Source organism: Marmota flaviventris, chromosome 17, assembly GCF_047511675.1.
Source record: "Marmota flaviventris isolate mMarFla1 chromosome 17, mMarFla1.hap1, whole genome shotgun sequence".
Lineage (NCBI taxonomy): Eukaryota > Metazoa > Chordata > Mammalia > Rodentia > Sciuridae > Marmota > Marmota flaviventris.
The window spans coordinates 14,334,444-14,358,618 of record NC_092514.1 but is presented as its reverse complement, the minus strand read 5'-3'; the positions used below and the strand labels follow the sequence as shown (position 1 = coordinate 14,358,618).

Below are 24,175 nucleotides of genomic sequence, written 5' to 3'. Positions count from 1 at the left end.
TAATGCCATGAGTGGAAAATTCCACACCTGTGTCTCATCCCCAGCCCAGTTGTGCAAGGGCAGTGGAGTAGGTTGCAGGAAAGACAAAGTGCCCAGAAATGGCATGGGAGACATGGTTTACGGACAAAAGCCTGCAAGAGATCAATAACTGCTCCAAGGAGAGTTCAGGGATGACAGACCAACAGCACCTCCATCCCTCAAAGTGTTTTACCAAGTAGCGCCTCTTCTCCCTCACAGCAATTTTGTCCAGTGGAAACTGGCTGGACGAGCGACACACTTTCCACAGTGACTTCAGTTCTGTACCAGTCCCCACTGAGAGGTTTTAAATGTTAGGCTGCAGAAGCAGTGACATCAGCATTAGCTTGCTTTGTTTACTTGTATGAGCAGCAGTCCAAGAAGCAACTGTGCTGGCATATACAAGAAATAGCTTTTGACAGATAACACCATTTTGCCCAGTTCTGAGTGTTCACAAGAGAAAGCCAATTTCCTTCAAGATAATGTGTATACTGCCCAGCTTGCTTTCATTGTGTCCTTAACTTGGCTAGGGTTTGGGGAACAGAAAAAGTACATTCAGGAACATGGTGTTTTACTGCCCTCCTTTGCTTTAGGAATGATACAAAGTGAAACTTATTTTATGCACGAGGCCCTAAGCAACTTAGGAAGATCCTGTCTCAAAATAAAACACAAAAAGGGCTAGAAATGTAGCTCAATGGTTAAGAATCCCTAGCTTCAATCCCTGGTACAGAAAAAAAAAATTATTTAAAATGTTTTGTAAAATGATCTTCAGGCTATGTGTATAAGGTATATATGAAACAAATTTCATGTTTATAGTTGGTCCCATCGCCATATTTCATTGTGTATATGCAAATACTCCAAAATCCAGGGAAAAATCAGAAATCCAAAACACTTCTGGTCCCAATCATACATATGATAAAGAGTAAACATATTGAAGTTATAAAGAATTCAAGCAATGGATACCCAAAGCACCAATTCGTAAGAAAAGAGCAGCAAAACAAATAGAAACGATAACAACTAAGCACTTATGATATGCTAGGAATCTTGCTGAGAGCTCTGCAAGTATCTCATTTATTCCACTCAACAATCCCATAAAATGGGTTCTATGATCATCTGTTTTCCACACAAGGAAATTGAGAGATGAAGTGGCTTGCTCGAGGTCGCAGGCCAATAAAGACTTGAACCCAGACACCTACAATTCCAAGCCCCACTCTCACTTCACACGTAATCCTTGTGACCTACATGCTCCCAGAGACACTAAAAGGCATAGCCCCGTCTTCCGTCACGCCCCTCGTGTCGGCCGGACTCCGCCCTAGCCACGCCCACTGTATACTTCTACGTGAGGAGGGCCACTCCCACAAAACCAAACCAGGCATCTCTTTGGTCCCAGCTCCGGGTCCCAGCTCCTGGCCCCACCTTCTTCCGCACCCCCCCAGCATTCGCTCCATGTGGCCCCACCCCTGTCGCCTGGACCGGAAGATCCCGCTCCTCCCCTTCAGGTAGGCCACGCCCAAAGCCCAAGTCACTTGACTCGTCGAGCCCCACTCTGGCCCCTCCCCCACGTCGTCCCCAGGCCTCTCAGTAGCTGCGGATGCGGTTCTTTCGCATGGGGCCGCCATTTTGCTCCTAGGGACACCGCCTGGAGAACCGTGATTTCTTCCTTCGACTGCGGAGGGTGCGGCAGGGCCGGGGCTGGGGTCGGGGCCAGGTAGGCGGGCGGGAGCCTGCGGCGAGTAGCGGTGCGAATTGGCGGGCGTTACCGGCAGGTGAAAGGGGCGGGGAGCCCCGCGGCTCTGTGGGCTGGGTCCCGCGGGGGAGGCTGCGGGTACTGAGGGAGACTCCAGCCTCGCGCCCCTAGGGATCCCCTCACTCTCTCCCTCCTTCCTTCTCGAGTGGGCTGGCGGGGACAGGACCTACCGCATGGCCCCGGGGTCCCCCGCCCCCTCTAGGCGCCTTGGGGGAGACAATTCCTGATTGTGGGACCTGCGGCAGAGCCCTTCAGAAAGCAAGTCCCCAGCCAGCAGGGGATCTCATCTCCCATCCCTAATGTACGTGCAGACGTGAGTTTTAATTTGCTTGATCTTGCTAGTCGTGGACGTTTACCTACAAAAGAGTGGTTTTATTCCACTCCATACTCAACCCCGCAGAGGTTGAGGGAGCGCCGAGATGTGTTTTCTAAGCTACTGTTCTGCTTTAAAATGTTTTACCCCAATATAGTATATTGATGACAAGGATTTTTTAGAAATTTATTTTAATGTTGGCTCAATTTGAGTGATTAGGTTGTATAAAGGATGAACATGTGGGATAGGGTTTGGGGGCAATAGGAAGTATGATTTCTAATGTTCTGGTTTCAAGAATTTAAATATACAAATAAAAATAATTTACCCATATTATTGAACTCCACTAAAGAATATTTTTCTTGTCCATATTTTTCCTTGTCCTGGTCTGTACCTTTGTTACCCAGTTCTGCTCCATTCATAAGCAACTTTGCTTAAATAGTGTTGAATAATTATTATATTGAGTGCATGGTATCAGTTGTACTTGATTACCCCACTGTGGAACCTTTGCATATATCCAGAATTTCTGCTCTTTAAAGAAAAAAAAAAATCTTGCAGTTACCATCTTGAGCGTAGAGTTTTGTCCTTCTTTCCTTGGGGTAAATTTAAAAAGTTGGAAATACTTAAACTTTTGTATTCTTTCTTTGGCACTTGATATAAACCGTTTTCTAAAGAAGGCACGTTTGCAATAGACATTTTTCAAAATCTGGATATTCGTCCTTTTCTGCTCACTGTATGTGGAATTCAGCAGGGTGGCAAGTCATATTCTGTGTACGTTGAGACAGTTTGTGCAGCTAGTGTTGTATACTACCAACTCCTAGAAATCAGGCCAAGATCAGGTTCTGTCTGCTGCTGAGAGGCTGTGCAGCCTTGAGTAAGGTTTTTCACCTCTAAACTTCCCCCATTTCTTTTTTTTCTTTTCTTTTCTTCTTTTTTCTTTCTTTTTGTGCTGGGGATTGAACTCAAGGCCTTGGGCTTTCAAGACAAGCACTCTACCAACTGAGCTATACCCTCAGCACCATAAACTTCCTCATTTCTAAAATGGGTTTAATTCTCATACCTGTTTCATTGGGCTGTCATAAAAGTTCAGATCACTCAGAAAATGTTAAGCATTAGGGATAATAAAACTTTATGATGACAGATGAACAAAGTGCCTGGGGTCACAGAAGAATGGAAGAGTAATTAGATTTAAATTTTACCAGTAAATTCTCAATATTGATTTTTTTTCTTTTGGTCCTGGGGATTGAACCCGAGGCCTCTGCATGAAGCAACCACTCTCCCACTGAGCTGCACCCCCAGCCCTTGATTTTTAAAAAAGTAAATTTTCTTAGAATGAGGTGTATTACTAATAAAAGTAATAATCCTTTGTTTTTTGATGCCTTTTTGTTAACAGACTGCTTCAGTTCCATTTGTTAATCGCCGCAACTCAACAAGGTGAGGGTTTATTCAACATACTTTTGTTGAGCCTCTGTCAAATGCTAGGTGATCTTCTAGACATTGGATATTGGCAGAAAATAGTTTTTTTAAAAAAAAAAAAAGCTCTGCTGCCTGGACTTTAAATTCTGGTGGGGAAGGTTTTATAGCAGGTTTCTATCCCTGTTTTCTGGAAGGTAAAGATTAAGGTCTAGGGATGTGCCCCAGAACTGGCAGCTAGTAACTGTGGAAGGCAATCCCAAGCCTTCACCCCCCTCCACTATCTGCAGATAGAGGAGTATTACACAGTGGGAAAATGATATACTTCTGTGCCATCCTTGCTCATTTCCAATATGAATCATCACGCAGGGTCACGAATTTAAAAAAAAAAAAAAAGAATGGTTGATGTTGAAATGACTACTAGTCTGTCCACAGTAGGTGAACTCTTGCAGTGTAGTTTAATTCATGAAACAGCAGACTCAAAGCTCATTCAGAGAGGAGCGTGATTTCCATTTTAAAAGATGCAAAGATTCATTGGAAAGGATGGGTTTTCACATCTGCTGTCTTACACATTCTAGAATAGATTTAGGATAAACAAAAAAGCAGTTGTAGCTTATAGGGGGAAAGTGGGAATGCTCTTTTTATTCTCCATTTCACGATAAAACCTTGTGCTACTGAGCCTCCTACCAGCCTGTCCTATCATTGTGTTTTTGAGGCTAGCCTTTAAAACTAGCCTATAAAACTAGTTTTATATTTGAAGATTGGAACTTCAGATACCATAGTCAGGGTGATATAGGGCATTTGAGCCATGTGAGATAAGGAAATGCTTCAGGAAATATCAAGAGAAACTATCTTAAGATAACGTGGGGGCTGTCCTGTGAACAAGGAATCTGATGTTTCCTATAAATCTTCAAAGGACAAGAAGCAGTGGATAGAGGGTGCAGGGAAAGGAGTCTCAGCATGTTCTGAGGAAGAATTTGAAATGATGAGCCCTTGGTGTAGTTCCTTGGCAAGAAACTACAGATGGGCTACTAACAGCAGATTGAATAGAAATGGTCTAAATTATTTATATAATATTTTTTGTATCTCTAAAATATTTTCATTCTGTTCCAAGTACTCTCAAGAACACTTTTGTACTTCTAGGAGCTTATTGGAAGGTTAGAAAGAAATATGGCCACCCCATACCTATTATTATATTTAATAGATATCCAAAGTGTTGAAAGTTATTTGCTGCGTATACATGTGTCCAATGTCCATGTGTTAAATCCTTGGCAGAAAATTTACAGTAACCCTGTGGGACCAGTTTTCTAATTTGCATGGATAAGGGAACTGAAGCTACGAGGTCTTAAGTAACTTAGCAAGGCCTCGCTGTCAATTAAGGGGAAGTGGAAGCTAAGATGCAAACATGAATTTTGACTCAGAAGCCTAAATTTGTGACTTCTGAAGAAACAGTTTTGTTTGTTTCCTTCTAAACTTCTACCCTTTTTGTAAACAGACATCTCTGTTAGAGGACATCTAAGATCCCTTCCCACCCAGTGTTGGTGATGATGCAGTATTTCTTTCATTTATATTAACCTTTCTGATGGGTTCTCATCCTTTGCAGATGCTGTGCTCTCTTGTAAAGCAGTGGTCAGCCACCCCACCCTTTTCTGTAAAAGACCAGATAATATTTAGGCTTTGTAGTTATGCCCAGCCTGCAGTTGCATCCCGGAGCAACTTTCAAACAAAGGAGCATGGCTTTGGAGGGACTTGATTTGGCTCCTGGCTGTATTTGCTGATCCCTGCTTGAAAGCCTTGGTGTAGACATCAGTGTTCCTCCTTGATCTCTTCAGGACTTTGATCATCCTGCATACATTTTTCTTTATAATTCATAGGCTTAAGATGAATTGCAATGTAGTCCCATATATATTCTGATTTAGAATCCTAGGCTGTCCTGATTGAAATGCCCCTTGAGGGCTCTTGGCTGGAGGTGTACTTTCCTAGCCCTCTAGTGGGACTATGCACTGAGCTACCTGTGACCGGATGGTTCCATGGCATATGTGCACTATGAGAACTCTTCAGGATGGTGACCTGGCTAAAAGTGGCGTGTTCACACCATGCAAGACTAGGCAGAGTTAGGAAGAACAGAATAGGTCTGTGTTTTCTAACCCAGCTTGTCAAAATATACTGTTTGGTGAAAAAGTTTAGATTTGTGCAATGATATACCTTTTTGTGCTGGAACCATTGAATGTATGTTTTATCTATATATTTTATAAGGGTCAGGCCTGTGAGTGCATGGAAAAGGCCTGAGGTATCCAGGAGCCCTCACTTCTGGGGGACAAGCCTAGTGTTGGGGCTGGTGATTTTTGCCTTAACTATGGTGTTGAAGATCTTGACAAGGAGGATGTGTTTGCATGTTACTTGCTTAATTAAAATTTAAGAATAACAAAAAGGATCAGCTGAGTTTCAGCCTGTTTATAATCACCAGCTGCCCCAAGTAAACATTCAATGGAAGAAGTGCACTATGCTTTCTGGGAAAAGGGTCCTCTCATGGCCTGCTGATTATTGATACTCCATGCAATGCAGCATCCTCATTACATAATAGGGACATGCAGCCCAGAATAAATGAGATGAGAAGCTCAGCTATAATGACCTCTAGGCCAGGGGCCTTTTTACTTTTGTCCTGCTGCCTGTCAATTGGGAGGTCACTTAACTTTCCTTAGGGTTATTTTCTAGTCAGCCTCATGTTCCAGTTGAGGAAAAGAAAGATGACAAGATCAGTTTTATGCATGACTCGGGCATCTGGGAGGCATCTAAAAGATCACAGGGAGATTTATGGGAAACAGGTTTTACAAGAAAAGCTGGGTGTAGATAGGTCATATATTTTTTGTTTAAGGATCGATCAGTGCACATCCTTGCTAATGGCTCTGCCATTTTTCTGTGTGTTAATCCAGGAGGAATTTTGTTGTCAGAGAATAAAAGGAGGTTGTCCATAATTGACTTTAAGCAGCAAACAGTAAAACACTGAGCTCTTCAGCTCCACCTTTCTTGTAAGTTCATCATTTATTCCCAGTGGTTGTGAAAATGAGTTTAAGTCTTTTGACTTATTTCCATCAATTTGGAACCCTAAAATTCAAATGAACTTTCTGTTTATCCATATATGTATATATCTCCCCTATAAAAGGCACCATTATGGTGAAAAATATTTTTTTTCAGCAGAAGTTATTTGCTATTTTTAAGAAATCTTTTCAGGTATATTTTATATCATATGGCAATTTTGACATTTTATATCCTTCTAGGCTCAGAATTGGAAAACCAAGAAGGTTTTGATGTTTTGTGTGACGCCACCTGAATTAGAAACCAAGATGAACATAACCAAAGGAGGTCTGGTGCTGTTTTCAGCAAATTCTAATTCATCATGTATGGAGCTTTCAAAGAAGATTGCCGAGTGAGTTATAATTTTACCATTAAAATCTGTATTGATTGTGTGATATAAATTTGATAATCAGATTAGCAGTGATTGTCAAGCTTGAAAGCAGTTATGTTGTAGTTAATCTATATATTATCCATATAAACTAAAGCTAACCTTTATTTAAATTATCCCAATTCCCTACATATTTACTCCATTAAGTGCCTCATAAGTGCCAGGGATTGCATTGGGTGCTGTGTGCTCATAGGATTATTTTCATATAATGAAAAGTGAAATGTATAGTGAATAAGAATAGTTCACAGCTTATACTTCAGTGTAATTTTAGATATTTATTAAATGAACATTAAACCCCTGCTCTGTACAAGACCTTGACCTAGCCATTGGGGGTTAGCAGGGAGCAGACCAGTCAACTTTCTTCTTTCTTACAAAGTTTACATTTAAGTGTGAGAGCCAAAGAAGGCAGCAAGAAAGTTGGAATGCGGCAGGTTGTACAACTTTAGCTTGGATGTACAAGTGTCTTAAACTGAGGGGATGATAAGTAAATTGAGAAACCTGTAGGAGCCAACACATGGAGGTCTAAGGTTAGAGGCCTCCACGCAGAGGGAACAGCAGGTTCCAAGGCCCTTTGGTGTGCAGGAGCAGGCATTGGTGTGTGTCAGGAACCTGGGCTGGAGGTCAGAGGGCAGCAGGAGTATAGGAGGCAAGACAGGCAGAGATGGACTGTATAGACCTTGGCTAGACCTGGGAGGGGGTAAGAGGGCAGGAGGTGAACTCATAACAATTTAATATTGACTTCAAATTTTGTAATAAGAATAACTATTTTATTTTACTTTTATCAATTTATGATCATCCTTAAATAATAGAGATATTGAGTCTGTTCTATGACCTTCTCAGCTTTTCCCCCACTTTCTCTTCTCTAGGCGGCTGGGGGTGGAAATGGGCAAAGTGCAGGTTTACCAGGAACCTAACCGAGGTGAGCTATCTTGGTCGTGTGTACCATTGATCTTTTGGGGGAATATGGCATGTTGGATTAGTCCTTCATCCTCTACTGTTGAGACAATTTGACTCAGTTGTCCGATTCTGTTAGCAAAAAGTCACTCAAGGTGAAAGAGAGTGATGTTTTAGTTCTCATTCGTACCAACTAGAGTCACATGTGGGTCTCAAATGCCAGTTTTAGAGTTTATTTAATAATAATTGCATAAATATATGAACCAGACAGTCAGATGAATGAAAACATTAGCTTTGCTGTTGGTTGAATTGACATCACTTTAGGCAGGATAAGCAAATCCTGTGTGGCTGCAATTTCAGTTGGGTTTTTTGGTTTTTGTTCTTGTTCTTTTCCCCCAAAGACAGGGTCTTACTGGGCACAATGGCACATGCCATGTAATCCCAACTGCTTGGAAGACTGAGCAAGAGTATCACAAGTTTGATGCCAGCCTGGACAACTTAGTGAGGCCCTGTCTCAAAAAATAAAAGGGCATGGGATGTAGCTCAGTGGTAGGTGCCCAGTATGGGGGTGATGGGGGCAGGGGGAGGGGAGGTGGGGAGTTGGAGTGTTTTTGCTGGCCTCAGACTCCTGGGCCCAAGCAGTCTCCTGCTTCAGCCTCCTGAGTAGCAGGGACTATAGACATATATCACCATGCCATTTTTTCCCCCTGGTGCTGGGGATGTAACCCAGAGCTTCCCATGTGCTAAGCATGCATCCTACCTCTGATACCCTTAGTTCCAAGTTAGTTATTCTTTATTTCCACCTAAGCTGCCATAGTTTAAACATCATAGGAAATACTTCTGCTAATTGATTTCTGCCACCAATAACCATCCCAATTTACAAAGAATGTGTTATTAGATGTTGGTAGTATATTTTTAAATGTTGGATATTTAAAATTATTCTAGCAAGAGTGATGTACAGCTTGCATGGGCTTGAGAGTCAGCACCTTATTCTTGGAAAGTTATTTAACCTTTCTAAATTGTAAACAATTATGGCTGTTTCAAGGATTAAATGGATAATCTGTGTATAACACAGATCTTGGCACATAGTAAGTACTCTGTAAATACTCATTCCGTTTCCTTTCTACTACAGGATTTTGTCAAATATTTAAGTATTACAAAGCTTTCAAGAGGCTTTGATAGAAAGGTACCTTTCTCCTCTTCCCTTATTGATCTCTCCAGTACTGCCTCCTTTTTCCTGTCTCCTAAGATACCCCAAATGGCTTCAGTAGAGAAAAGTGCAGTTGAAGAAACAGTTTGAAGAGACATTCTAGGGGAGATTCTCCTTTAATGGGGACTGGATGAGGGAGGGCCAAAGGAAAGCCAACCGCAGTGAAGACTCAAGGAGGCTGGTTCACTCTTCAAGCTTATGAGTCAAGGGAGGGAAGGTACTTAGTGTCTGTTGGGAAGGAAGGAAGGAAGTAACAATTATGCTTTTGTATTGTCATCAGATCTTGAAAACAGTTTAGGTGAGATATTCTGTATGAGGTCCCCAAAGTAGGAGAGTCAGGATTCAAACCCAGATTTCCGCGATTCTAACGTTCATTTTCTCAGCATCACACCACATTCTCTTGTAAATCTGCATTCTGTTTTTTCCAACTTTTTTATTTCTTTGATGCAGTGCTGGGGATGGACCCCAGGACCTCACACGTGCTAGGCAAGTACTGTACCACTGAGCTACCCTCCATCCCTTTCCAATATTTTTAATAAAAATTTTCAAACATATGTGAAAGTTAAAATCTGACCCCATAAGCGCCCACCCACCCATATGTATATCTACAACATAGAGTCAATAGTTAACATTTTGCCATCTGAATATGTATGTGTGGAATCATTTGAAAGTAAATTATAGACGTTGAGACACTTGGTGCTAGATACCTGACCACATATCTCCTGAGAATAAATTCTTTCTCCTGTGTAAAAAATATTACCACGGTCATATTTAAGAAATTAATAGTTCTTTATTCATGTAATATCACTCTATATTCAGATTTCCATAGTTTTCCTAAAGAACCTAGTGCTGAGGATGGAGCTCAGGGTCTCATATCTGCTAGCATGTGCTCTACCACTTGAGCTATACCACCATCCCAACAGCTGTCATACCCCCACAGACCAGGACTCTTAATTCAAGTGATGTGTGTTTTACATATCTTCAGTCTCTTCTAATCTCAAATGATTTCCTTGTGTTTTTTTTTTTTCTTCCTGTGACATTGACTGATGAAGAATTTGTCTTGTAGAGATTTATCCAATTGTTCCCTTGTAGTTAATTACAAATGTTTTGAAAGTAGGAATATCAGATCTCATTTCTCTTTGCTGTCATAGCATACAATATCTTGTGCTTGCGTTCTCAGCTGATCCAGGTCAAAAGACTGAATGTGTCAATTCCTGTACACGTCCTAAGCTCAGCCTAGCCCAGCTCCTACTGCTCACTTGTAAAGGCTGAGAAGCCTAGATGTACTTGTTTCAGGTCAGAAAGGTAATTCCCATTTAATGCTGTCATGTAGCCGAGCCTGTTAAAAAGCACAATTGATAGCATTCTGTTTATTATCTCTAGGAGCATCTAATACGTAGTGAGTCTTTATAAATAGTTCCAATTTTGATAGATAACAACACTGGGGTATGCAGCAGACACTTTGTATATTTTTGAAAATATAAACTCTATGCCTTCTCTTCCTCTTTTTCCTCTTCCTGCCAGAAACCAGAGTACAGATTCAAGAGTCTGTGAGGGGGAAAGACGTTTTCATCATCCAGACTGTCTCAAAGTAAGTAGTTCTCCAGCAGTGGTGCTGGTGCCTTCTGGTTTCTGTTTGGGCACGAGTGTTTAAAACAGTAAGAGTTGACAGGAAAGGATGAGTTCAGATAGTCTTAAAATTGGTGTGTCTTACTTTGCTAATTTTTCTATCATAATTGCTGACTTTTATGTGTTTGTGTGTGTGTGTGTGTGTGTGCATGTATGCACATGTGTGCTTTTTAAGAGACAGGGCTTTGCCATGTGGATAAAAATGACCTCAAACTCCTGTGCTCAAGTGGTCCTTCTGCCTTAGCCTCCTGAATAGCTGAGACTATAGGAGCATACCATTGTATGCCACCTTTTCTCCGTTTTTGATGGGAGGAAATAAGCAAGTATTAGAGTGGAGGTTCGTAATGATAACAGAATGCATGAAGTTATTCTAGTCAATAGTTGAGATTATGTAAGGCTTGCAGGGAAGCATTTCTACTCCCACTTCTCCAAAAACGCAAAACAGGTTAGGGAAGGGGGATTTTCTTATGTGGGATTCGTAAAGATTTTATTGTAGATAATTTAAATGTGGCCTCTTGGCCCACATTGGACGCCAATACATGTGTTCTAGAAATTGTGGAGTTACAGATGTATAAGCTGAGTGTAGAGAATTCAGTGAGGTTTTCTGTGCCACTTTGAATGAAGAGCCACAGGGTGATCACATGGAGCCCTGTGCTTGTGCTTGCATTCTCAGCTGATCCAGGTCAAATGTGCATTTGTCTACTGTGCATTTGTCCACTGTGCATTTGTCCCCAGAGGTTCCCAGACACCTCCATGAATGGAAATTTTCCACTCAGAATGATTGCTTTTTGCTTTTTAAAAAAATGGCCTGGCCATTCCTCTAATCCCCATGTTATTCATTCCAAACTCTGATAAGGAGCAGGGGCCCCAAGTGTCCCAGCTTTGGCCAGGCAGAGGGGCTACAGGTGGCCAGAAAGTGGCAGGTTCATCCACCCAGATCATGCCATCTTCATCCTACCCTGTCCTCTTTCTATAAGGGACACAAGGTATCCCACAATGACATAGGGATTATTTTGATCTGAGGACATCTGAGAAACAATAGATGAAGGATGAGGGCCTTCTCTGAACTCTCTTTATCTGCATAAGAGCAAAACTTCACAAAAGATTTCAGGTGTCATAATTCTTCCTAGAGTTGAATTTTCCCACCAGGGAGATTGACTTCTGTCCTAAGACTAGACAAGAAATCTTACCAATGTAAGAAGCCACCTAATTATCACAAAACTGTACCCTTTCTCCTATCTGTTCTCCAGAGGGCCTGTTTGGTCTTTTCCTTTAAGAGCCTTTGTCTTCTTCCCTTTCCCTGCTCATATGGTATGGAAGCCCTAACTTCTAACCACTTCTTTTCTATGAATTCCTGCTTTTTTAATGCAAGAACCAAGGCCTCAGAACATTCTTAACATCTAGAAATCAGTTTGGAGACTGCATCATTTTTTAGCTCAGAGTCTGAAAATTGCTGCCTACCAAATTTAGTAATAGATATAGATATATACATACATACATACACACACTCATAAAATAAATATGATAAACAGCAAAGAAAAGGAAGAAAAGCCAAATTTCCCAGGAATTTAGTTTTGGAACACACATAACTTTCACCTAAACTTTTACTGTCTTTGTCATGATTTTGCTTCCTCAGGATGGTGTCACAAAACTCTTATCTGTCCCAGAAAGAGGAATGGCAAGGAAATGTCATTGCATCCCAACCCAGGGAGAGTGTATGTGCTATAAGAAAGTGAGAGAGTGGCTGTGGCTGGCCTTAATCAGGTGCCCTTGCTTCCTCTTCTGCTTAGACCTTCATGGTCCCCAGCAGAGCTGGGCTTGAAGGCACCGAGTCTTGGTATCCTATGCCACTCTCCTCTTTCCAGGCCTGTCCTGTGCCAGAGTGCTAGTGGAAGACCCGCCTGTCCTGTACCCCACTGCAGCATCAGGGAGGGAAGGTGCAGGCATAGACGGCTCAGGCTGCTCTGGCTCCTGAGTGTCTGCAGCCCTCTGTCTCCTAAGAGACAATTTGGGTCAGTTGGATAAATATTGGAGGCTGTGTGAATTGTCCAGGAGAGACGTGGGAGCTGAAGTTCCAGTTGAATTAGAATTCAGGAAGGGTGACTGTTAATCCTTCCCATTTTCAAATACTTCCATTTTTCTTCCTTAGCATATTTTTGTTTATTTCAACACTGTCGTCATCTGTCCTTGTCTTTTGTCAGCTTCTTTTTCCCCTAGTCAAGACCACTGAGTATCCCCCAAATCTTCTTTCTATCTCTGCTTTACATTGTCCCCTGAGTGCCACAGTTTGTGTTAAGTCAGGTCCTCAGTCTCATCCAGGTTATGACAAGCCTGGATGCCGTCGTCTTCTTTCTGAAATCACATGGAGATTTGCTGGTGGCAGATATAGCCTCCACCTCATTTATCTATTGATTGATTTTTTAGAGTCTTGGGGTGAGCCCAGAGCCTCATGCATTGTAGGAGAGCACTGTACCCCTGAGCTGCAGCCCCAGCCCCTTCCTTCATTTTAGTACAGACTCCAGTGGCAGTTACCAGAAGTGTGAGACAGGTTTTAGATGAAGAAAAGTCCATTAACTGAAGTTTTCCTGTGATTCAAGCAAGTTTCATCATTTGAGTTGAGTGGTGGAAGCCCTGTTCCTTGTTGCTCCTGGTTCTGGATCATAGAGTGACTTTGTACTCGCTGTCAGTTCCTCTACTCATCTTCCCACATGGAATGCTTCTGTGAAAATATGTTTTAATTCACCAGTTGTCAGACTTGTTATTCAATGATAACAGAAACCTACTTATCCAAATGTTCTGTGTTTCCATTCACTCATTAACCAGTATTTGTTGAATGTCTGTGATGTGTGAGTTCCCGTTACTGGTGTGTGAGGTGCCTTAATGATTGATTCAGGTAAAGATCCTTGTCTTGTGGGGTAAATATTCTAATGGAAGAGACATACAGAGAACTTGATAAATAAGTTATCCAGTATACTGAAAGTGATAAGCACTATGGAAAAAACAACCTGGTATAGGGCTGGGGTTGTGGCTCAGCGGTAGAGCACTCGCCTAGCACATGTGAGGCCCTGGGTTTGATCCTCAGTACCACATAAAAACAAATAAACAAAATAAAGGTATTGTGTACAACTAAAAAAAAAACCAAAAAACTGGTATAGCAAGGAATCAGGAGGGATGGTAGTGAGAGGGTAGAAGGGTAGACAGGGTAAGTCTGGTCATGAAGGTAATGTTGGAGCAAAAACTGCATGAGGGATGGGAGTGAGTCTGATAGAACCATCTAGAACCAGGTGTTTTGTGGCAATGAGCAGCAGGAGGACTGACCAGAATAGAGTGTGACTGGGCTGAGAAGGGGGCATGGAGCCAAGGGAAGGACAGGGGCTGATCATAATAAAGGACTGTGGGAGCCACTGTGAGACCGTGGGCTTTGGCCATGGGCAGAAGAGGAGGCTATCTCATGGTCTTGAGCAGAGGCCTATGCCATCTAACTTCTCTTTAAGGACAAGTTTCTCTGCATGGAGCATGGACTTCAGGGATATTCCAGGAGGGGCAGGCCATGGTCACTTAATGGGGTAGACAACTCTCCTAAGATGTACTGCAAAGTGGAGCAAAGAGTTGGGGCTTCAGAGAAGGTGGTTATGAATTGTAGTTTTTAATGGAAGAAGGACCTGAATATTTACAAGCTGATGAGTATGAGCCAGGGGAGTGTGACAGATGATGGTGTAAGCAGGGAGGTGCCACAGTCTGGCTGGGCACAATTCAGGAGCCACTTGTCAAAAGAAACGAACTTTATTTTTAGAACCACTCACAGGCCAAACAAAACAGCTCCTCAGGAAAAACCTTCAGAGCCCAACTGCCACCACCGGCTTCCCACAAGCCTCTCAACCTCCCCCACTCCTCCTGCTCTTGAGGCCTATTGGCTGGGTCACGTGGGCGGAGCCAAAAAAAGTCCCCCAATGAGCAGCTCTGTAGTCTGAAAGGGTGGGGAAACAGCCCAATGAGCATCACTGCAGAGGAGCCAATCAGCTAGAAGTTGCTGGGGCCACTGTGAGCCAATCATCAGCTGGCAGTCTAAAAGGGCGGGGAAACAGCCCAATGAGCATCACCGCAGAGGAGCCAATCAGCTAGAAGTTGCTGGGGCCACTGTGAGCCAATCATCAGCTGGCAGTCTGAAAGTTTGCTGGGGCCCCTTCGGCTGTGGCTCTCAACATCTCCCCCTCTCTGTTTAAACAACAAGCATGTGGCTTAGGGACCATGCCTGCCTTAGGTTGTCCAATAGTACATATGGTGCTTACCCGTTATTGGATGAGCTGACCTCAAGGCATCAGCCTCCTGTCTTAGGTTGGTACCATTGCAATTGGATCTTACCCATAACTGCCTACCCGTCCAGTATACAGCCACACCTGTGGATAGGTCTTTGTACCAGCGGGGGGGTGAGGTTCTTTGCCTCACCTCTGTTGGCCCCCAAATTTTAGCTGAACGATCATGACAAGCAGATTTAAATCACGTGAATAAAAAAAAATATTTGGATCCATGTTTTCTTGAGCGCTCATCATATATGATATATGGACATACGTACATACAAACATACAACATAAAACACAAGTGTGCACACAACACATAACATAATAGTAAAGGCCTTATAACTTTTTACAGGTGAAATCTCCATTGCAATGTTTAAAAACTCTATAGTCAAAAAATAGAACTGATCAGCAAAACATTAACCTAGGTCTGTATGAGCTCAAAAAACAAAATAGAACTTCATGATGTGGGAAAGGGCAATAATAAAATAGATATTGAAAAAAGCATCCTGGTTCTGTCGCAGATGTAAGGGTAGCCAAACTGGAGTTCTGGATATCAGCTGTTATGGATTTGAGCCAAATCATCTTTTTGGTCTGTAGAAATCGCTTTAGTTAATCTTTCTGGAATCCAAATCGGCTGCTGTTCTCCCTGTGGAAACACATAAACAGACCCCGACTCCAGGCAATCACTGGGTCAGGACCTTAGTTAATCTCTCTGGAATCCAAATCGGCTGCTGTTCTCCCTGTGGAAACACACAAACAGACCCCCGACTCCAGACAATTACTGGGTCAGGACCTTTCCATTGTCCTGTTAGAATATCCTTCCAAAGTACCTTGGGCTTATGTACATTTTTTGGACACATATGCCTTTCCGCAGCACTAAGCCTTGATGAATCCAAATTTAAAAAGTTTAGAGTAAAAAGGGTTATTTTAAGTTTATCTTTGGGGAATATATACCCCTTCCCAATTCCTTCTTTTTGCTTTAATAAGTACATTTTAATAGTTTGAGCTCTTTCAACTATGCCTTGTCCCTGTGGATTGTATGGGATTCCTGTTATATGAGTAATGCCAAATGTTGAGCAAAATTGTTTAAAAGAGGTAGAAGTATAACCAGGGGCATTATCTGTTTTTAACTGTTTTGGAACGCCCACAGTGGCAAAATTTTGTAAGCAATGAGCTATAACATCTTTAGTTTTTTCTCCGGCATGAAGGGAGCCCATCAAAAATCCAGAAGAAGTATCAACTGTAACATGCAAATATTTTAATTTTCCAAATTCTGGCAAGTGTGTGACGTCCATCTGCCAAATATGGTTAGGTATCAATCCTCTAGGATTGACTCCAAGATTAACTTGTGGTAAGAGAGCGCCGAATCCTAACCACTAGACCACCAGGGAGGCTTAACTTGTGGTAAAAAGGTCACACAATTTTGACATTGTTTTATTATTTGTCTAGCTTGTTCCTTAGTTATTTTAAAACGCTTTTGTAAAGTATTAGCATTGACATGGAACTTTTTATGAAAATTTGTAGCTTCTTCTAGTGTAGAGAAAATATGTATGTCATGTGTAGTTTTATCTGCTAAATCATTGCCCAAACTAAGGGCTCCAGGCAATCCTGTATGTGCCCTGATATGTCCTATAAAGAACGGATCTTTTCTGTCCCAGATTAGACTTTGTATAGTGGAAAGTAAAGAGAAAACAGTAGAGGAAGGGGAAATCCTACCAGCATCTTCAAGGGATACTATAGCATTAACTATATACTGACTATCGGAAAATAAATTAAATACAGAATCTTTAAACATCACAAAAGCTTGTAATACTGCATTAAGCTCTACCTTTTGAGCTGATTGTTTGGGTACTAAAAATGTAAAAGTTTGATCAGGTGTAACTATTGCTGCTGTACCATTATTTGACCCATCAGTGAATATATTTGGAGCATTCATGATAAGTGTTTTTCTTGTCATTTCTGGAAAAATTACAGGATGTGGTGACCAAAAAGACAATAAAGGATTAGATGGTAAGTGGTTATCAAATGAAACATTAGATTTGCACATGATTATTGCCCAAGTATTTAACTCATTAGCTAACTCATCAATTTGATTCATAGTATATGGAGTAATAATTTTATTGGGAGAAATTCCAAACACTCCCTTTGCTGCTTTTATTCCTTTGAGTATTAATTGTCCTACAGCCTCAGGATACCTAGTAAGAATAGTGTTAGGAGAATAAGATAAATGTATCCATAATAATGGACCTTCTTGCCAAAATACTCCTGTAGGAATATTTTTTGTTGGTAGTACAATAAATAATAAAGGCAAACTTATATCAATTCTATCCAAATGCATATTTTCCATATATGTTTCAATGATTTTTAATGCCTTTCTTGCTTCAGGCGTTAACATTCGGGGTGAATTTGGATCTGATGGACCTTTTAGGATATCAAATAAAGGTCCCAACTCTCCTGTTGGTACACCTAGATAAGGCCTTATCCAATTTATGTCTCCTAATAACTTTTGAAAGTCATTAAGTGATTTGAGTTGATCTACTTGTATTTGAATTTTTGGTGGACGGACCATGGTTGAGGATAATAGAACTCCTAAATAATTAATTGGAAAATTTAATTGTACTTTATCTATTGCTATCTCTAGATTATAATTTTTTAATAAGTTTGTAAGTGTGGCATAACATTCTAGCAATGTGTTTTTATCTTTGTGTGCTAATAATACATCATCCATATAGTGAAATATTTGTAGTTCAGGATTTTGATTTCTAAGTGGCTGGATTACTTTGTTAACATAAATTTGACACATAGTTGGGCTGCTAGCCATCCCTTGAGGGAGTACTTTCCATTCATATCTCTGATCAGGACCTTCATGATTTAGTGCAGGGATAGTAAATGCAAAACGTGGACTATCCTCAGGATGAATTGGAATTGAAAAAAAAACAATCTTTAATATCTATAACTAAAACATACCAGGTTTTTGGCAAAGCAGACAATGGAGGAATCCCCGATTGAGCAGATCCCATAATAACCATCTCATTATTAATGGCTCTTAAATCTTGCAATAATCTCCATTTACCAGATTTCTTTTTGATGACAAAAATGGGAGTATTATGGGGAGATACAGAAGGTTGTATATGTCCTTCCGCTAATTGTTGTTTGACCAGGTCATGGGCTGCTTGTATCTTTTCTTTAGTCAGGGGCCACTGAGGAACCCATACTGGTCTTTCTGATTTCCAAGTAATTTTTATTGTCTCAGTGGCCCTTTCTGAAAATCCAACCCATGTCTGTCCGCCTTGATCTATTTGTATTGGTACTGCTATACCTTATTCTTGTTTTTCTAATCTTTTTCCTTTCCTAAAACCTTGTGTAGCCATAATAGTGGGTGCATTTTGATTGATGTTATTTGTTAATGTCAAACCTAATTGATCTAGGACATCTCGTCCCCATAAATTTACGGGAAGATGATCCAATACATATGGCTGTATAGTTCCTTCACATCCTTCAGGATCCTTCCAATCTAATACCATTGCACTTCTATGGGGATTAGTCGCCACTCCTAGGCCTCAAAGCGTTTGAGTGGCTTGTTGTAATGGCCAATGTTTTGGCCATTCTTGATGAGAGATGATGCTAAGGTCTGCACCTGTATCCAGTAGCCCATTAAATTCATGTCCTTGAATATTTAGTTTTAGCATGGGGCGAGAATCTAAATTTAAAGGAAGCATAGCCCAATCTACACCTGTGGAGCATAATCCCTTGGAACCTCTTTCTACAGTACGACTGGAAAATGTATCATGTAGGCTGGGTATTATTAGTAACTGTGCTATTCTATCTCCTGGTGAAATTACTGATATACCCTTTGGAGAACTGGCTATAATTTTTATTTCACATTCATAATCGGGATCAATTACCCCAGGACTTATCATAAGTCCTTTTAGAGTAGAAGAGCTGCGTCCCAATAATAAGCCTACTGTTCCTTTGGGAAGAGGTCCTTTTACCCCTGTGGGAATGATTTGAACTCCCATCTCTGGGGAGGGAGGATTCTGGAGCAAGATCTTCCAGGAACCAGGAGTGGGTGGGGAGTAGTGTGTAATTTTGGAGTTATCTCTGAGACCAGTACTCTGTCAGAAGACAGCTTCCATGGTAGCCTACCACCAGGTGCATCTGCACCATGCAAGTTGACCTGTGTTGTGCCATTAATCAGAGAGGAATTTTGCACACCAGAAATACTCCAAAATTAACTCTAATCCCTATTGCCTCTTGCCTGCTGAACAATGCTGGTCTTGGGGGGGGGAAAGAAACTAAAGTCATCTGTTGAGAGGAAATGTGTGGAGAGCTCATGGAGATATGAGAAGAGAAGACATCACTGGTTTCTGTGTTTTACACCTCAAGTCTTAGAACAGGGAGATAATAATGTTATTATTTTGGTGTTGGGGATGGAACCCAGGGCCTCAAGCATGTTAAGCATGCTCTACTAGTGAGCTACATCCCCAGATCAGAAGGGAAATCTTAAGTCTCACACCCCTCAATGGGATTTTCTGTGCCTGGGTTACAGGGATGTGAACACCACCATCATGGAGCTCCTGATTATGGTGTACGCATGTAAGACCTCTTGTGCCAAGAGCATCATCGGCGTGATCCCCTACTTTCCTTACAGCAAACAGTGCAAGATGAGGAAAAGAGGCTCCATTGTCTCTAAATTATTGGCCTCCATGATGTGCAAAGCTGGTAAGAAAGGCAGATCCTTGACAACTGACTGGGAGCTTGGGAGTTTATTTTTACAGAAATCATTTCAAAGCATTCTCTTAAGCAAATGAGAATGCTGAACCGAGGAAAAACAGTGATGCTGCTTTTAAACCCCACTAGTTTGTGCAGTCCATCCTTCTCCACAAGAGAGATATGCCATGACCCCCAGTACCTGAAACAGTGAGTGCTAGTAAACTATAGGCGCACTGCAGTATTGGGACAGCAGATCTCTCAACTGAGATGGCTACTAAGTGACTTCAGGTGGATAACATTTGTAGCATAGATACACTGGATAATGGGATGATGTACCTCCTAAATAGGACAAAGCAGGATATCATGAGATTTCATAGTGTTATTCAGGACAATGTGCAATTTAAAATTTATGAATTGCTTACCTGTGGAATTTTCCATATAATCTTTTTGGACCATGGGTAACTAAAATCACTATAAGGGGACTAATAATGAGAAATTCTGCAGAGAATTCTGTTTCCGACTCCCTAAAACATGGAGGTAATGAGAAAAACTTTTGTTTTCATTTTTTCCTAAAAACTTTGTTCAAATTTATATTGAAATGACATTAAACTTGTTTTGAAGGATGACAGTCGTTCTGAACCCTGATGTTTCTCTTAACACAGCAACTATTTGTATTTTAGCCTTTTCCCTTTCCAGGACAGGCATATTTTGCAAACAGTGTGTATTTTTTTGTGTTATGTATTCTTAGGTAGCATCCTAAATATGTCCACTTGTTTCGAAATATTCTACATAGTTTCCATTGTATGTGTTTGTACATGTGCAAACACTCTCCTATATGTCCATGTGTGCTTGTGAGTATATGATTATAAGGTACATATCACAGAGCACAAAGAGGAATTTAAAAATCCCCCATATCGCTGCATTTTAACACAGATGCTTACCATAGAATATATTTTTTAGTGTACCATTCCAAAGAAGGCAAAAATGAAACTAACCCCAGGGACCTCGGCAGCATCTCCCCTTGAAAACACTGTAACAGGCACTGAAAAGAGGAGCCGGGGCTCCTCACTTAGTCTTTTGGGTCCACCCTTTCCTTCCAACCTTCCACCTGGAGGAACCATCAGGCTCTTTTTTTTTTTTTTTTTCCTCTTCTGGGCAAGTACTGCTTTTTAAATTTTTTCATATTGAATTTTCCCTATACGTTGCTGATCATCATTTCAGATATTCTTTAAAGATATAGTGAGGGTTTTTTCATTTGCTCCATTTCCTGCTTGGTATAGTTTCTCTGTAGGCTTTGTTATGCTTATTAAGGAAAATTCAAGGAGATAGATAGAACCACTCTCATAGAATTTTTAGATTCATTTCTCTATTACTATTATCTTTACTGTTTTGTACTTTAAATTTATTTAAAAATCATGCATCTCATAGTATCAAAAAATCTGAACCATAATGATGCTGGGGGTTTTTTGATAGAAGAGTAATTTTTTTCATGGTAACTTACTATATATAATATTTTATTTTACATGATACTAATTTCCTGTGGTGCAGCTAGTTTTACAACTATTTATGTGCTTGTATCTGCTTTATTTTTGAAGGTCTAACCCACCTCATTACTATGGATTTACACCAGAAGGAAATTCAGGGTTTCTTTAATATTCCTGTGGATAATTTAAGAGCATCTCCCTTTCTATTACAATATATTCAAGAAGAGGTGAGCCAACTTGAACTTTTTATTTTAATATTCTGGTAAAGGTATAGTTCTATTTCTTTGAGGTGTCCCTAAAGAATTAAAATTTGTTGTATCCTGTTTAGCGATCTATTGTGGTTTACAAATGCATTTCTGTATTTTAAATGTTTTAATAAGTAATTTATCTCTTTTACTCATCTCTTAAAATTGCCTTTTCTTTTGGACCTCAAGTACCTAGAATTGGACTAGTCATTTATCATAAAAGATAAGTTAGTCTCATCATTTGTCCAAGTGTGGTCTTGGCTCATATGAATATCTCCATCTCTCCATTCTGTCTCTGTTCAGAGACAGAGTAGTTGACACCCATGATCCTAATTCCATCACCCAACAAGAAAACAAAAATTAGCTTGGTGCAGTGGCACACATCTGTAATCCCAGCAAGTTCTAGGCCTTGGCAACTCATCCAGACCCTGTCTCAAAATTTTATAAAAGGGGATGTAGCTTGGTGGTAAATCACCCATGGGTTAAATCCTCAGTACAAAAGAGAGAGAGAGAGAGAGGAGATAACCATCCCAGTAGTTCACATCTGCTGATGTGATCCTTCTCTGCCCCATCTCACTACCTCCTCCCACCCAGGGCCCCGAATCTCCTGTCATTTTTCCTTGAATTTTCTTTTTAGATAGTTTTAGTTCGTATATCTAATGCTAAATTATATATGTAGGTTTACATTTTTAACTTTTTTTTTAAAGAGAGAGAGAGAATTTTAATATTTATTTTTTAGTTATCAGCAGACACAACATCTTTGTTTTGTATGTGGTGCTGAGGATCGAACCCAGGCCGCATGCATACCAGGCGAGCGTGCTACCGCTTGAGCCACATCCCTAGCCCCACATTTTTAACTTTTGACAAGAAGAAACTGTAATCTTTTGAGTATTTCACTTGGTGTTATGTCGTAAGAAGTATGTACACAACTGGAACTCATCCCTGTTGTTGTACATGCAGTTATCCATTTGACTACTGAGAAGTGCTCTTTGTGCAGCTGAATCTCAGCCTACTTAATCTTTTCCATGAGTTGTTTGTAGGCTTTCCCTATCATAATAGCTCTCCTGTGAACATGCTCAACGTCTCCAGTGGTACACAAGCCACCTTGTATCTTAGTGAAATTTCAAAATTGCATGTTGTGTGAATATTTGATTTTTCCAGAGCAGTTGTGCCAACTTATGTTCCCACTAGCAATGAAATCAAAATCCTGTGGATCCATCTTTGCTTCAGTGCTTACGCTACCAAATTTTAAACTCTTGTTAGTTGAATACCTGTGATATGGTATCCTGTCACTTTGATGGATGGATCTGATGACTATTGAGGTTGAACAAATATATCTTCAGATATTTTTCCTCCTCACTGAAAATGTGTTACATCCCTTCTTCTATTTAATAGTGGTTTCATTTGTGTGCTTCTTACTGAGTTGTAGGCATTCTTTGTTTCATTCTTGATTTGTTGGTATTTATTTCCCTTAGATTTCTCAGTTTATAACTTATCCATCTTTTAGTTGTGTTTGGGGAATGTTGGAAGCAAACATATTAAGTATTTGTCTCACAAAGCGAATTTCACACAACATAAAATTAACCATTTAAACATAAAAATAAGTAGCATTTAGTTCATTCACAATGTTGAGCAGCCACTATTTCTATCTAGTCCCAGTTCTTCATCACCCCAGAACACCCTGAACCCATTAAGTAACCCCATTCCACCTACCCACCCCTTTGCCCCCGTTGCCTGGCAACCACTAATCTGCTTCCTGTCTCCAGGGATTTGCTTGTTCTAGAGATTTCATATAAATGGAATTATAGAGTTTATCCTCTTGTCTGGCTTCTTTCACTTAACCAGGAATATATGGTGGTTCTTACCATTTATTTCTGATTATTTTTTGGTTATAGCCATCTTGGTGGGTGTGAAGTGATAATTGTGATTTTTATTTGCATCCCCTAAAAAGTAATGCCATTGAACTTGGTGAATACCAGACTCTATATTGGGTAGAAGATGTTCAAGTATTTCCCCCCATTCTGCAGATTGCCTCACTTTCTTGATAGTGTCCCTTGATGCACAAAAGTTTATAATTTTGATAAAGTTTGTTTAACTATTTTTTATTGATCTATATTTTTTCCCTCCAATACTAGGATCAAATTTATGGCCTTTGTTTGTTTTTTGAGACAAAGTCTCACTATGTTGCCCAGGCTGGTAGTCTCGAACTCCTAGACCCAAGCAATCTATCCTCTTGCCTTGGCCTCCCCAGTACTGGGACTGTAGTCGTGTGGACTGTAGGCATATGTCCAGGTTTTATTATTAGTTATGTTTTTGTTGTCTTATCTTTAAAAAATATATACTGTCAATCCAAGGTTATCAAGATATGCCGCAGTCTGGCTGGGTACAAAATCACGAGCCACTCATAGCTTTGTAGATTCAAACAGCAATTCTTTATTCCCGAACTCACACCGGCACTCTACACACGTTCTGGGCCCAAATCACGTTCTGGGCAAAATCCCAAATACTCTCTCAATCCTGCGAGAACTCAACGGGAACTGAAGGAGCAGGTGCGCCTGAGGCAGCAGGATACGCCCTATTCCCAGCAGGGTACACCTTAAACCTGGAACCGCCCTAAACCCGGATTGTCCTAAACCGGGAACGCCCTAAACCCCTGATCCGCCCTAAACCCGGATCCGCCCTGGTCCTTGAGCAAGGTCACCTTACATGCAATGTCACTGCAAATGACCTGGGTCATGCCATGCGTCATTCTTA

General features: G+C 40.8%; 1 protein-coding gene across 10 annotated transcripts in view; it reads left to right on the top strand.

The window, feature by feature from the left end:
• The first annotated feature begins 1,576 nt into the window (after positions 1 to 1,576).
• Prpsap2 (phosphoribosyl pyrophosphate synthetase associated protein 2) overlaps positions 1,577 to 24,175 on the top strand; it is a 41,097-nt gene continuing 18,498 nt past the window's right edge. Inside the window, exons 1-8 of one of the 10 annotated variants that reach the window (XM_027922288.2) lie at positions 1,577 to 1,690; positions 3,466 to 3,506; positions 6,419 to 6,514; positions 6,764 to 6,912; positions 7,815 to 7,867; positions 10,577 to 10,643; positions 19,529 to 19,701; positions 21,288 to 21,403. In XM_027922288.2, coding sequence (XP_027778089.1) covers positions 6,794 to 6,912; positions 7,815 to 7,867; positions 10,577 to 10,643; positions 19,529 to 19,701; positions 21,288 to 21,403 — 528 coding nt within the window. In that variant the 5' untranslated portion in view covers positions 1,577 to 1,690; positions 3,466 to 3,506; positions 6,419 to 6,514; positions 6,764 to 6,793. Of the gene's footprint in view, positions 1,724 to 1,805; positions 2,064 to 3,465; positions 3,507 to 6,418; positions 6,515 to 6,763; positions 6,913 to 7,814; positions 7,868 to 10,576; positions 10,644 to 19,528; positions 19,702 to 21,287; positions 21,404 to 24,175 lie in introns of those variants that run through there. The other 9 variants (XM_027922290.2, XM_027922289.2, XM_027922291.2 and 6 more) reach the window with 9 other exon arrangements.